General features: G+C 39.9%; 1 protein-coding gene across 7 annotated transcripts in view; it reads left to right on the forward strand.

Annotated features, from left to right (window-relative positions):
- RBM27 (RNA binding motif protein 27) overlaps window positions 1-14,925 on the forward strand; it is a 75,591-nt gene that overhangs the window by 48,322 nt on the left and 12,344 nt on the right. For 5 of the 7 annotated variants that reach the window (XM_003124070.7, XM_085014923.1, XM_085014925.1 and 2 more), the window contains 6 exons: window positions 756-896; window positions 6,521-6,640; window positions 8,356-8,430; window positions 8,568-8,732; window positions 11,457-11,561; window positions 11,682-11,873. In XM_003124070.7, the coding sequence (XP_003124118.4) occupies window positions 756-896; window positions 6,521-6,640; window positions 8,356-8,430; window positions 8,568-8,732; window positions 11,457-11,561; window positions 11,682-11,873 (798 nt within the window). Of the gene's footprint in view, window positions 1-755; window positions 1,253-2,998; window positions 4,246-6,520; window positions 6,641-8,355; window positions 8,431-8,567; window positions 8,733-11,456; window positions 11,562-11,681; window positions 13,460-14,925 lie in introns of those variants that run through there. The other 2 variants (XR_014838984.1, XR_014838985.1) reach the window with 2 other exon arrangements.

Consider the following 14,925-nt stretch of genomic DNA (forward strand, 5'->3'; position numbering starts at 1 on the left):
CTGTCAGTTAAAACCCTTGTCTTTCAGGGAGTTCTCTTGTGTGGTGGGTTAAGGATCTGGCATTATCACTGCAGTGGGTTAGGTTGCTGCTGTGGCACGGGTTTGATCCCTGGCTAGGAAACTTCCATATGCCGTGAACGTGGCCAAAAAAACACAACAAACACTAAAAAAACTCACGGAAACAAAAAACAACCCTTTGTCTGTAAAGTATTACTTATTGAAGGAAACATAGAAAGTTATTAGAAATTATCTCTATAAATAGATACACGTGCATGCTTTACGTTGTAATATATTTCACACATCCAAAAAATTATAGATAGCATTCAGGAGTTCCCGTTGTGGCTTAGCAGTAATGAACCCGACATGGGTTCATTCCCTGGTCCCACTCAGTAGGTTAAGGATCTCACGTTGCTGCAAGCTATAGGGTAGGTCGCAGGCGCTGCTCTGATCACGTGCGTTGCTGTGGCTATAGGGTAGGTCAGCAGCTGCAGCTCCAGTTCAGCCCCTAGCCTGGGAACTTCCATATGTCAGATGCAGCCCTTAAAAAAAAAAAAAAAAAAAAAAGACACACACGCACACAGAGCATTCATTTGTATGTCCCCCTCTTCACTTAAACAAGGTCCTCACAGACAATTGCAACACCCTCTCATTGCATTTCCTAATCTTCCTCCTCAAGGGGTCGCCATCTTGTATTTGTGTCATTCCTGGGCATTTTAAAAACCTTCATGACAAATATGTTTATTTTGTGTGTGCAGATGATGAGCAAACCACAGACTTCGGGTGCATATGTTCTTAACAAAGTTCCTGTGAAGCATCGTCTTGGACATGCAGGTGGTAACCAGACTGATGCAGCGCACTTGTTGAATCAGTCAGGTGGTGCTGGAGAGGACTGCCAGGTATATATTTCTGTGAACCTCGATGTATTTAGAATTGTTCAGTGGCATAAAGAAATTAACACATTGACTATCACCCAGATTTGTCACGTCTTTCCTCAGTCAGGATAATTTTGACAGTTAATCTAAGTCTGGTGGGTAGGGTAGACATCCCTAATTTCCATGAGTCAGCCAGAAATTTGCCAATTTTTTTCCCTATTCAAAGCTAAGTAGGAATTTGAGAATATTAGCCATTTATTAATAGATAAAGATGTCTTTTTTTTTTTGTCTTTTTGCCTTTTCTAGGGCCACACATGTGGCATATCAAGGTTCCTAGACTAGGGGTCTAATCGGAGCTTTTGCTGCCAGCCTATGCCAGAGCCACAGGAACGCCAGATCTGAGCCACGTCTGCGACCTATACCACAGCTCATGGCAACTCCAGATCCTTAACCCACTGAGCGAGGCCAGGGATCGAACCTGCAACTTCATGGTTCCTAGTCGGATTTGTTAACTATTGAGCAATGATGGAAACTCCTAGAAAGATGTCTTTATTAGTCCATTTCTTTTATAATTTTTCCTCTTTGATATATAAAAACATAGTGAAGGGGATTCAGTCATAATCAAAAGTCAGATTTTGAAATATGTTTTTAAGTAGCTTCTTCTGCTTGCAGGAATATATCTATGTGATGACTCTATAGCATGGTGATTTTTTTTTCCCAAGAGAGCTAGAAAAACTGAAAAAGAACAAGTAGGGCAGACATTAAAATATTTCCTAGACATTAAAAATACTGTGAAACCGTATAACTCAAGCAGTTGACACTGGTACATGAAGAGACAGACCACTGGAACAGAAGACTGAGATTTACAAATTTAACTTGCAAATAGCAATTTGTTACAGTACCAGCACAGTCTGTATTTCACATCAGTGGAGAAAGCATGGACTTTGTGGTAAATAGTATTGGGATAACTAGATAGGAAAAAAAAAATTTTTTTTTAAATTATGTAACAGGAGTTCCCGTCGTGGCGCAGTGGTTGACGAATCTGACTGGGAACCATGAGGTTGCGGGTTCGGTCCCTGCCCTTGCTCAGTGGGTTAATGATCCGGCGTTGCCGTGAGCTGTGGTGTAGGTCGTGAGCTGTGGTGTAGGTCGCAGACGCGGCTCGGATCCCGCGTTGCTGTGGCTCTGGCGTAGGCCAGTGGCTACAGCGCTGATTCGACCCCTAGCCTGGGAACCTCCATATGCTGCGGGAGCGGCCCAAAGAAATGCCAAAAAGACAAAAAAAAAAAAAAATTAGATAACAACTAATGGATTTGAAGACATAAAGTAGCATTTATCCAAAAAAGAAAAAAAAAAAGTCTTTCATGAGTTAAAGAAAGAAAAAAGTAACTAGAATAAAACAAGAAAGAAAGCAAAAAAAAAAAAATTATGTAACAAATCAATAATTTCCACAAGGATCTGAGATTTATCTGCTGATGGAAATGCTAAGTAGTACAACTCATATGAACAGAGATTTGGCAGTTATAGCAAAACTGTGCATTCCTTCACTGTATAAACCAATAATCTTCCTCTAAAAATCTGTGCCAAAGATAGACTAGGCAAACTCTGAAAAGATACACATCCAAGGTTGAGAGATAGCAGAAGACTGGAAACAGTCCAAATGTCCATCACTAGGGGACTGGTTACTTAAGATGTAGTACATTTGTATAATAGCATATTTGTAACTTTACAGAGTCATGAGGAGTATCTTCATATATACTGTGAGGATCTTTTGGAAACAGCAAGTTAAAAAAAGCAAAATGGAACAAGAAATGTATAGTCAGTAATGAAACATATGAGCATCTGGTTGTAATAGAAAAGACAAAACAAAACAAATCCATGTGATTTAAATCTTGGTGGTTATTGCAAGAATGGAAGAAGCCAGACAGCTTTAGCTATGTCTTATAGATTCGTTTGAAACCATGTAAATGCTGCATATAATGATAAAATAAAAGTAATCCCTGGAGTTACCATTGTGGCATAGTGGAAACAAGTCTGACTAGTATCCATGAGGAGGCGGCCTTGATCAGTGGGATCGGGATCCAGTGTTGGCGTGAGCTGTGGTGTAGGTCGCAGACATGGCTCAGATCTGGCGTCGGCTATGGCTGTGGCATAGGCTGGCAGCTGCAGCTCCAATTAGACCCTTAGCCAGGGAACGTCCATATGCCACGGGTATGGGCCTAAAAAAGCAAGTAATAATAATAATAATAGTAATCCCTAAAAATTAAACCAGTGAACTAACTTGTCTGCATAGAGAGTGCATCAAGACAGTTATTTGACTGTTAATTCCTAATGAGATGTTCGCTGAGGACAAAAAGCATTTTTTTTAATTACAGCCCAGCAAACTTGCCATTTCTTTCTTTTTTTTTTTTTTTTTCCAAGAAGCTATTTTCAGAAATCATTTTGTTGGCTCTGTTGGCATTCTTTGATTTGTAAGCATTGCGACACAAATCAGATGAGGAGTTATACTGGTGTCTTTTGACAACTGAGATGTTCAGTGTAGCTGAAAAGAGATGTGAGATAGATGAGATTAAATTAAAACACTGTGGTCGTTCATTTGAGCTGGAATTATCAATATAAAATCTTATTTATTATACATTAAAAAAATAACAATCAAAAAAACCTCTGAAACGTTTCCTAATTCTGTCTGCTAAAAAGGTGTAGAAACAATGACCAGCCCAGTGGTAGGTAATGAGCAGTGACACCCCCTTCAGCCCGCATGCAAAGGACCAGGCGTCCTTGAAGAAATGGCTGTTCCCAGATCTGGGGCTGACAGTGTTCCACATGAGCCTAGATTATTTCGTCAAACCAGAAAGCAAGGAATTTGTCAGAGATGACTAGCATTCTGTCAGAGGATGAAAAACATGTCGTAAAGGTTCTAGAACTAATCACCAGTGTAAAGGAAATTCAGAGGACGAGGAACATGCCAGAGGGTACCATAGAATCCTGTGTGCACACTGCAGGTTGAGTGATCTGCTTCCTTCACCGGGTGGTTTGTAAGGAAATAGAAAGATATAGACAGGGAAATGAAATTAAAGGACACTTTACAAGATATAACCAGTGGCACTATAGGGACCTTAGTAGGTCCTAACTTGGGTGTGAAAACATGTTTAGAAAATTAATAGAATCTAGAGCTGTGAATATTTAATTATATTGAAGAATTTTTTTTAAGTGTGATGATGGTATGTGGTTTTATTTAAAAAAGGAGTCCTGGAGTTCCCGTCGTGGCACGGTAGTTAATGAATCCGACTAGGAACCATGAGGTTGCAGGTTTGATCCCGCGGGAAGTGGCCCTAGAAAAGACAAAAATTAAATAAATAAATAAATAAATAAATAAAAGAGGTGTCTTTATCTTTTAGAGACAACAAATATTTGTAGATAAAATAATATGTGGTATTTGGGATGATGATGCAGTTGGGGGTTTAAATAAAACAAGGTTATTTTGTGTTAAATAATGTTAAATTGATGATTGTTGCTGCTTGGAGATGTACATATCAAGATTTTTATGTATAATTTTATACTTTGTTTCAAAATAGTCCATTACTGAATTTCATTTGAAGTCAGACAGCCTCTGCTGATTGTCCTGCGTATTACTAGTTGTATTAGATAGCTGGCAATCAATCCTTGGTTTCATTTTCAATAAGCTGAGTTGCTGTGGGGATTAAAATTTTTCATGTTGGTAAAGCATAAAAAGGAAGTACTTATTAGCACATCATAGGTGCTCAATAAATTGTAGATATTGCTATTTAAATTTTGATAAGTAATAACATGAACATTGTGCGGGTTCCTGCAGTACTTGGGTTTCCTGTATATTTAAAGTAGCTTAATTTTTAGGACAATTAAGTATTGTATGATAAGAGAAGTTTTGTATTTTGTATATATATTACTTATGTGATTGAATTTTCCAAGAATTTCTTTTCTTTTTTGTCTTTTTGCCATTTCTTGCGCTGCTCCTGCGGCATATGGAGGTTCCCAGGCTAGGGGTCTCATCGGAGCTGTAGCTGCCGGCCTACACCAGAGCCACAGCTACGCGGGATCTGAGCCGTGTCTGCAACCTACACCACAGCTCATGGCAACGCCAGATCCTTAACCCCCTGAGCAAGGGCAGGGACCGAACCCGCAACCTCATGGTTCCTAGTCGGATTCGTTAACCACTGAGCCACGATGGGAACTCCAAGAATTTCTAAATATTTTGTCCTGCGTCCCTTTTATCATGAATTCATAGTTAATTTAAAAGTAGAAGAGCTGGAGTTCCCATCGTGGCTCAGCAGGTTAAGAACCCAACATAGTATCTGTGAGGCTGCAGGTTCAAGCCTTTGCCTCACTTAGTGACTTAAGGATCTGGTGTGGTCGCACGCTGTGGTATACGTCACAAGCTGTGGCAAGCTGCGGTGTAGGTTGCAGATGTGGCTTGGATCCTGCACTGCTGTGACTATGGCCTAGGCCTCAGCTGCAGCTCCGATTTGATCCCTGGCCTGGGAACTTCCGTGTGCTGCAGGTATACCTAAAAAGGAAAACAACGACAGCAAAAACAGGAGTGGAGCATGTCAGGGAAGACTAGAACTGGATAGAAGGTCGCATGGCATGCTGCTCTGCCGTGACTGAAAGAGGGGAAGATTCACTGGGGTTGCCTTTTCAGAAAGGAATCTTAGTAGGAAAATGAGCACAGTGAAGAGGGCCATCATCTTGCTTGCAGTCAGAGCTGTGCGCTAACTGCTTGTCTTATGTTTGGTTGTAAACTCGTATAGCATTGGATTAAATATAAATTAAGATTATGGTTAATTCTTAGAAGGGTTTGCGGTTATTAGAAACATGGTTTCTTATTTAGCTTTGTGGAAAACAGCTTTAGCCAAAAGTCCTCAGGAATACACCTCTAGTTGAACAGATTGAATTCATTATTCAGCGAGGGAATATATACAGTGAAACCATGGACCATTTTCATTTAGAGGGTGTTAGCAAGGACTTATTTTAGGATTGGCAGTGTTAGTTAATTTGGGGGAAGGTTAAAGGAAACAGGAGTAATTACATGATCAAATATGTTAATAAGTCTTAGCTGGAAGCAGGGAAGATTAGAATTAGGCTGACTGTAATTGGTAAAGAAGCTGTAGTCATTCGTATTAGTGAGGCTAGAGAGATGTGTAGTCATTTTTGTGGTTTGGATATTCTTGGGGTTTTGTGTATGTGTGTTTAGTCTGGATTATGGAGTATATCTTGTCTTTGCCTTGATCCGCCATAGTTGCAAGAGTAGCCTTGTCTGAGGTTAATATTCTATGAAGTTGTTTATATTTAACAAGAGGACACTAAGACTTAGCTATGAGGTGGCAGTCCAGCTCCTAGATGTCAGGGGTTGTTCTTTTTCTTGCAGATAAAAAAACCATAAAGAAAAATAAGTGTATTCAGTACATTGAAATATAGCATTATCGGTAGAGATTAATTTTTGTTTTTGTATATGAATAACAATTGAGTTTATGTATGAAGAACCTCTTTTATAAATGAAGATTGTAAATGTAAAAGAATTTTCTTTAACTCTTAAAAATATATACTGTCTTTTTAAAAAACGATCTTAAGGCATTTTTAAGATTTAATTTAATCATGTTTGTGTTTCATAGATGTTTTCACCTCCAGGCCATCCAAAAATGATTTACAGCTCCTCAAACTTAAAGACACCTTCAAAACTTTGTTCGGGGTCAAAGTCTCATGATGTCCAAGAAGTTCTTAAAAAGAAGCAGGTAACAGCCTTGATTCTTAAAGAGGAAAGGACGTAGTGAATTCTTTTTTTTTTTCTTGCTTTTGCTTTTGCTTTTTAGGGCCACACTTGCGGCATATGGAGGCTCTGAGGCTATGGGTCTAATCCGAGCTACAGCTGCTGGCCTACACCACAGCTTACGGCAACTCCGGATCCTTAACCCACTGAGCGAGGCCAGGTATCAAACCCAAAAACCTTATGGTTCCTAATCGGATTGTTTTTGCTGCACCACAGTGGGAACTCCAAAGGAGGTAGTGAATTTTTTTTTTTTTTTTTTTTTTTTTTGGTCTTTTTGTCTTTTCTAGGGCCGCTCCCGTGGCATATGGAGGTTCCCAGGCTAGGGGTCCAATTGGAGCTGTAGCTGCCGGCCTACATCAGAGCCACAGCAATGCCAGATGTGAGCTGTGTCTGCAACCTACACCACAGCTCACGGCAACGCCGGATCGTTAACCCACTGAGCAAGGGCAGCAACTGAACCCGCAGCGTCATGGTTCCTAGTTGGATGCATTAACCACTGCACCACGACGGGAACTCCTGAATTCTTAAGTGATTATGTTAACACCTTTGAACCATTCATGTTACGGATCTACATTGTAACCTTTATTTAGCTGCTGCTTGATGCATTGTACACTTGAAAAAAGATGGGCAAAAAATGTTTTGCATTTGCCTTTCACTGCTACATCAAGCATAAGGAACTATTTTTATTCTACATGAAAGTGAAATACACTTTTTTTTTCCTGCAAGGGAGAGAAATAGACACTTTTATTTCGTTATTTTCTCTTTTAATTCTTTTTCTGGCTTTGTAAGTTAGATAATGTTTTGCATGAAGTATAACAGTTAAGTAGTCCTCGTCATATGACTTAGCTCTGAGTTTCATTATTAACTTAGATTTAAATTCACATAGAGTTTTTGAAATAAAACAGATATTCATATATATTATTTCACTATAATTGGAGAGTTAACAGAGGGGTTACAGGGAACATTTTCCAGAAAAATCCATAATTTTGCTATCATTTCTAACCTATAGATGCATCTCACATTTTTAGATTTTAAATTTCAAAAATAAGGATTTGGCTTATTCCATTGGAAAGTGAAAACAGCTTTTATTTTTCTTTATACATACATTCAGGTCATTCAAGTGAATAAACCTCACATAATAGAGGTTTATTTTAAACATTCGGTTTTTTTTTTTTTTTTTTTTTTTGTCTTTTTAGGGCTGCACCCGCAGCATATGGAGGTTCCCAGGCTAGGGGTCTAATCAGAGCTTTTGCTGCCAGCCCATGCCAGAGCCGCAGCAATGCCAGATCCAAGCTGTGTCTGTGACCTACACCACAGCTCATGGCAATGCCAGATCCTTAACCCACTGAGCAGGACCAGGGATCAAACCCTCAACATCATGGTTCCTAGTCAGATTCATTTCTGCTTTGCCACAGTGGGAACTTCTAAATATTCATATTTTAAATATTAAAGTACAGTTATAAATGTGAATTCTTTTATGTTGGAAATGTTGGGGAAAATATGTTTGAAAAGGGAAGATATGTTTGAAGGTTTCATCTCTGGTTTCAGCTATTTTTTGATTAGGAGGAAAATTTCTCATGTAAGGAATGATGCAGAAGGAATGAGTTGAGAATGTAGCCTTATGTATCACTGGCAAATTTATTTATTCATTACTAATTTTTTCTTTACCCGTTCATATAGGAAGCGATGAAGCTACAACAAGATATGAGGAAAAAGAGGCAAGAAGTGTTAGAAAAACAAATAGAATGCCAAAAGGTAACACAAACGTTTATCTGCTTGCTAGAATTGGTGTATGGAATGGACTTTACAAAGATATCACCAATAAAGTTTTAAAGGTTATTTATGTTAAAATTTATGACGCTTAGTTTTACTTTTTTTGGTTTATTTTATAGATGTTAATATCCAAGCTAGAAAAAAACAAAAACATGAAACCAGAAGAGAGAGCAAATATAATGAAGACTTTAAAAGAGCTTGGAGAAAAGATCTCACAATTGAAAGATGAGTTAAAGACATCTTCTGCAGTCTCCACACCATCTAAAGTAAAGACAAAAACAGAGGTATCTGTATGCATTTTTCACTCATTGTAGGGTTATTGAACATCTGTTCTGTATTTGGCAGTTAGAAATGCAGGGAAACCGTTAGGCAGCTAATGGTCTAATGTGAGACAATACAAATCACAGTTTTTCTTAATGGTTTTTTTTTTTTTTTTTTTTTTTTGCTGTTTCTTTGGGGCCGCTCCCACGGCATATGGAGGTTCCCAGGCTAGAGGTCTATTCGGAGCCGTAGCCACCAGCCTACACCAGGGCCACAGCAACGTGGTTCTTAATGTTTCTGTAGATGCTCTCTACTCCCTTTGAAAGAAGTAATTGATAATACCTTGTTTGAACAAAGATGTGTTTTTTAATTGCTTTTTTTGGGTTCTCCATGCTGGGTTCTCCATGCCTACGCCAGAGCCACAGCAACGCGGGATCAGAGCCGCATCTGCAACCTACACCACAGCTCACGGCAATGCTGGATCATTAACCCGCTGAGCAAGGGCAGGGATCGAACCCTCAACCTCATTGTTCCTAGTCGGATTCGTTAACCACTGCGCCACGACGGGAACTCCAATAGTTTTGTTTTGTTTTGTTTTGTTTTTTGGTTTTTTTTTTTTTTGCCATTTCTTGGGCCGCTCCTGCAGCATATGGAGTTTCCCAGGCTAGAGGTCTATTCGGAGCCGTAGCCACCAGCCTATACCAGGGCCACAGCAACGTGGTTCTTAATGTTTCTGTAGATGCTCTCTACTCCCTTTGAAAGAAGTAATTGATAATACCTTGTTTGAACAAAGATGTGTTTTTTAATTGCTTTTTTTGGGTTCTCCATGCTGAGGGTAAAACCACTAGAATGATGGCAAGGAGAGAAACATTTCCTATTTCAGCATTTTTTTTAAATAATTTTATACTTTTAATATTCAAAAGACATTGCTGGCTTTAGTACGTTAAACATATGGCATTGTATTGAAAAGAATAATCAAAAGTTCTAAAAGTTCAAAAGTTCTAGGTCCATTTAACCTTAATTTTGTTAGTTTCTATTTATTTCTTTATCCTAGAAGAATACTTCTGCTTGCATTGTGGTTCCCTCATTATTCTACAGCTCTGTAGTAGGATTCTTTTTTTTTTTTTTTTTTTTTTAAATTTTCAGCTACACTTGTAGTATATGGAAGTTCTGGGGCCAGGCATCAAATCCGAGCCACACCTGTGACCCATACCACATCTGCAGCAGTCCTTAACCCAGTGTGCTAGGCCAGGGATTTAACTGGTGCCACCGTGGAGACAATACTGGATCCTTAACCCAGTGTGCCACAGTGGGAACTTCTGCAGTGGGATTTAGATAAGTTTGCAGCTGTTTGAGAACTGGGAATCAATTTGTCAGATTATATAATGCAGATTTTTATGTACGATATTATATTACATGTGAAATTATGGTTTGCTATTGGTAAAGGAATGTAAAATTTTTCATTAAGATTGCTTTTAGGGAGGTTCCCGGCATGGCTCAGTGGAAACATATCTGTCATCCATGAGGATGCAGGTTTGCTCCCTGGCCACACTCAGTGGGTTAGGGATCTGGCGTTGCCCTGAGCTGTGGTGTAGGTCTCAGGAGCGATTCGGATCTGACATTGCTGTGGCGTAGGCCAGCGGCTGCAGCTCTGATTGGACGCCTAGTCTGGGAACTTCCATGTGCCATAGGTGTGGCCCTAAAAAGACAAAAGAAAAGGCTGCTTTTTAGGGAGTTCTCTGGTGGCCTAGCATGTTAAGGATCTACTGTTGCCAGTGCTGTGGTGTGGATTATTGCTGTGATGTGGGTTCCATCCCTGGCCCAGGAATTTTTCACATGCCACAGGCATGGCCAAAAAAAAAAATTGCTTTGGAGTTCCCGTCGTGGCGCAGTGGTTAACGAATCCGACTAGGAACCATGAGGTTGCGGGTTCGATCCCTGCCCTTGCTCAGTGGGTTAACGATCCGGCGTTGCCGTGAGCTGTGGTGTAGGCTGCAGACGCGGCTCGGATCCCGCGTTGCTGTGGCTCTGGCGTAGGCTGGTCGCTACAGCTCCGATTCAACCCCTAGCCTGGGAACCTCCATATGCCGCGGGAGCGGCCCAAGAAATAGCAACAATAACAACAACAACAACAAAAAAAAAGACAAAAGACAAAAAAAAAAAAAAAAATTGCTTTACAAAAATATAATAAAAATGTTATTTTAAAAAAAATTTCCCTTGGTTATAGAAAGAACATTTAGCTATAGAAAAACTTTGAGAAAGTATGGGGGAAAGAGAATTTCTCACAGTCATACCACTTAAAGACTGGTAATTTGTTTCTTACCCCCCCCCAAAAAAAAGAGTGACAGTAGTTATAGGGTTCAAATCTGAAAGCAGTTTTGTAAAATTATGTAACTTATGTTTGCACTATTAATGAATTTGTACTGTATAATTTATTTTACCCCATTATGCTTCCTTTACGGTGCTTTCATTCTCAGCTCCTTCATCTCAGATGACTGTTTCCAAGGTCTGACTTTTAGGCCATCTTAAGCAGTAACAGTGTTTGTTGTTATTGCCAGTTACATACTCTGTATGTCTTCAATATTATATCTGTAAAGTTACTTTCCTTAAAACACTCATATTTATTGCATACTCTCACATTTACCCAGAAGAGACATGTGTCATTCCATAAGGAGAATAATATATTCTGAACAAGATTTTTTAAGTTTTCTAAAAGATACATTTTTACCTTCAATTTTTTTCCAAAGGCCCAAAAAGAACTGTTAGATACTGAACTGGACCTTCACAAGAGACTGTCTTCAGGAGAAGACACAACAGAGTTACGGAAGAAACTGAGTCAGTTACAGGTTGAGGTGAGGCTTAAGAAGAGTTACCATTATGTTTAACATCTCCAAAATAGCTTTCTTTTTCCTCTGTTTTCCAAGGTTTACTCTGACAGTGTGTATAATACTCTACCTTCTGTTGTTTTTCAGGCTGCACGATTAGGTATTTTACCTGTGGGTCGAGGAAAGACCATGTCCTCTCAAGGTCGAGGCCGAGGCCGAGGCCGTGGAGGAAGAGGCCGGGGCTCACTGAGTCACATGGTGGTGGACCACCGCCCCAAAGCACTGACAGTTGGGGGGTTCATTGAGGAGGAAAAGGATGACTTACTTCAGCACTTTTCAGTAAGTTTTTAAAGTAGCAAATGCTAACTCTGAAAACACTCTAGTCAGCATTTCCTCGCTGCATTCTGTCTAAATGTCAAATGTTTTATAGACTAGAAAATTAAGTTCTAAAGTCGTGGGTTTTAGCAAATTCTTACTAATATATTTGAAGATCAAGAAACAGCTCATGTTATATTCCATGGTATTTCACATAAACGCACTTGTAGTAACAAGTTGTTCCAGAGCTGTATTTGATTTTTGTTTTAGGGTTTATTATGTGGTTTACCAGGTGTTTATAGTCAATAAGTGAAAATAATCTTGGAATGGAGGCAAAATCCAAAGGAAGAAATTGTTAGGATGAGAGTCATGTTTAGTTATATTCTGTATGCAGTGGTGACCCACTTACTTTTAGACAAACATGGAAATAGATATTTGCCACAAGTAAATGTCTTTCTTATTTCGCATACTCATAAAATATCTCCTCTTTCTAACCATTCATTAATTCATACAGTAGTTATTTTTTGATTGTTATTTGCGCTGGAGCATTTTCTTCTTCTCTTTTTTGAATTGCCGCACCTGTGGCAGTGCCGGGCCCTTTAACCCACTGCACTGGGCGGGGGGTTGGACCCATGTGTTTTTTCATACATAGTCTCCTGTAATCTTCAATTACTGTGTAAAGTGCGTGTGGTGTGTGTCCCGTGTATAGATGGGACAACGAAAGCTTTAAAAAGTCAGCCAAGACCCCACAGTTAATAAGTGGCAGCACTAAGGTGAAAATACACAGTTGGCTGTTAACATCCATGATGCCTAATCCTCAAAACAGCTTTTTTGAAAGAGAACATTTTCAGCCCTGGGAAGTGTTAAAGGTGATGAGGGAAATCTTGAGGAGCCAGACTTCACCCCATAGTTTCATACTGGTTTGATGCCCATTAATCCTCTTTCACCTTGGCTGTTGGGGAACGGTGGATTCTTTGATATAAATCGTCCAGATTTAGAAGAGTTCCCTGGTGGTCTAGTGGTTAGGATTTGGCATTTACAGCACCAAGAGCTAGGTTCAGTCCCTGATCTGGGAATTGAGTCCCACATCAAGCTGCTGCACAACATGGCTAAATAAAAAAAAGTCCAGATTTGAGAGACATCTGGGCTCTGGCAGGTATTTGGTTCACTAGTCTGATATCTGTCTGACTCTTATTTTCTTTTTTTGTAAAGTGGGGATTGTCTTTAAGTGACTTCTTTGAGGAGTAAAGGAGATTATACACACACACACGCACACACACACACACACACACGCACGCATGCACGCACGCACATGTGGAGGCTGGGTAAATGTTGATTTTTGACTTTCAGTGAATATATAACATTCAAATCTCCTTTTTGCCAAATAGTTGGGCATTTAGACCCACTGCCAGCTCTGGTGAAGTGACACTGAATAATGTAAAGCAGAATTTTTATAAATATGACTCTGTAAAAAGCTTTAGTTGTAAAAAGTAGATAATCTTGTTAGATAGGAAGCTGCATGCTCTGTCCTGAGGGTTACTGGAGACCTTTAAGTAAATGTTTGTTTGTTTGTTTGTTTGTTTTTAGGGCCACACCCACAGCATATGGAGGTTCCCAAGCTAGGAGTCTAATCAGGGCTACAGCTGCCAGCCTGCACCACAGCCACAGCAAAGCCAGATCTGAGCCATGTCTGCAACCTACACCACAGCTCACAGCAACGCCAAATCCTTAACCCACTGAGCAAGGCCACGGATCACCCGCAACCTCATGGTTCCTAGTCAAATTTGTTTCTGCTGTGCCACGATGGAAACTCCAGTAAATTTTTTTTTTTTTTTTTTTTTTTTTTTTGTCTTTCTGTGTTTTCTAGGGCCTCACCCTCAGTATATAGAGGTTCCCAGGCTAGGGGTCTAATCCGAGCTGTAGCCACTAGCCTACGCCAAAGCCACAGCAATGCGGAATCTGAGTTGCATCTGTGACCTACACCACAGCTCACAGTAATGCCGGATCCTTAACCCACTGAGCAAGGCTAGGGACCGAACCCGCAACCTCATGGTTCCTAGTCGGATTCGTTAACCACTGAGCCATGATGGGAACTCTTTTTTTTTTTTTTTTTTTTTTTTGTCTAAATGTTTAAATTTTAACTCAGAAGTTGTGCTCCAGTGGCTCTTTTTCATTGTCATAAATAGAGTCATTCTAGAGCATCTAGTAATAACCAGTTTTTATCTGCGTAGACTTACTAACTCTGAAATAGGCATTAGGTTTGTAGAAAAGGGCATACTAGGCATTTGGGGAAGGAGCAGACAAAGCCAAGGCAGGGGAGGCAGCTGTAAGAATGAGACACTGCCATTAGTTTTGGTAGTATTTTATAGTTTATTTTTTGTTTTGATAGGGTTCTGTCAGACAGTCTTGAGTGCTAAAAACACACTTATCTAGTGACAGACACTGGGCAGTATAGAAATATAGAAATACATGTGCCTAGACATTAAATAGATTCAGGAAACTTAATAGGGAACTCTTCTTCAAGGCCTTTTATATCCCACAAAAGCTAAAGTAAAAGTATATTTTTTCAGTATTCTTTTATAGTCCTTAAATGATCTTGAATCATCAACAAATGTGTGAAAGATAATAGGTTGAATTTTAGTGAAGCTGTTCTGAGGTGTGAGGACCTAATTCTGGAGTCCTTCAGTTTATTCTTTTTTTTTTTTTTTTTTTGTCTTTTGTCTTTGTTGTTGTTGTTGTTGTTGCTATCTCTTGGGCCGCTTCCGCGGCATATGGAGGTTCCCAGGCTAGGGGTTGAATCGGAGCTGTAGCCACCGGCCTACGCCAGAGGCACAGCAACGCGGGATCCGAGCCGCGTCTGCAACCTACACCACAGCTCACGGCAACGCCGGATCGTTAACCCACTGAGCAAGGGCAGGGACCGAACCCGCGACCTCATGGTTCCTAGTCGGATTCGTTAACCACTGCGCCACAACGGGAACTCCCAGTTTATTCTTATATTCATTAATCCACTTCTAAGAATTTATCATACAGGAATTACACAAACGATAGCTGGAAGTGTGCTCAGTGTAGCACT

The sequence above is a fragment of the Sus scrofa genome, chromosome 2 (assembly GCF_054392235.1).
Source record: "Sus scrofa isolate SSC_HxYL_T2T_F1_AM1 chromosome 2, Sscrofa_HxYL_maternal_Yorkshire_Landrace_v2.0, whole genome shotgun sequence".
NCBI lineage: Eukaryota > Metazoa > Chordata > Mammalia > Artiodactyla > Suidae > Sus > Sus scrofa.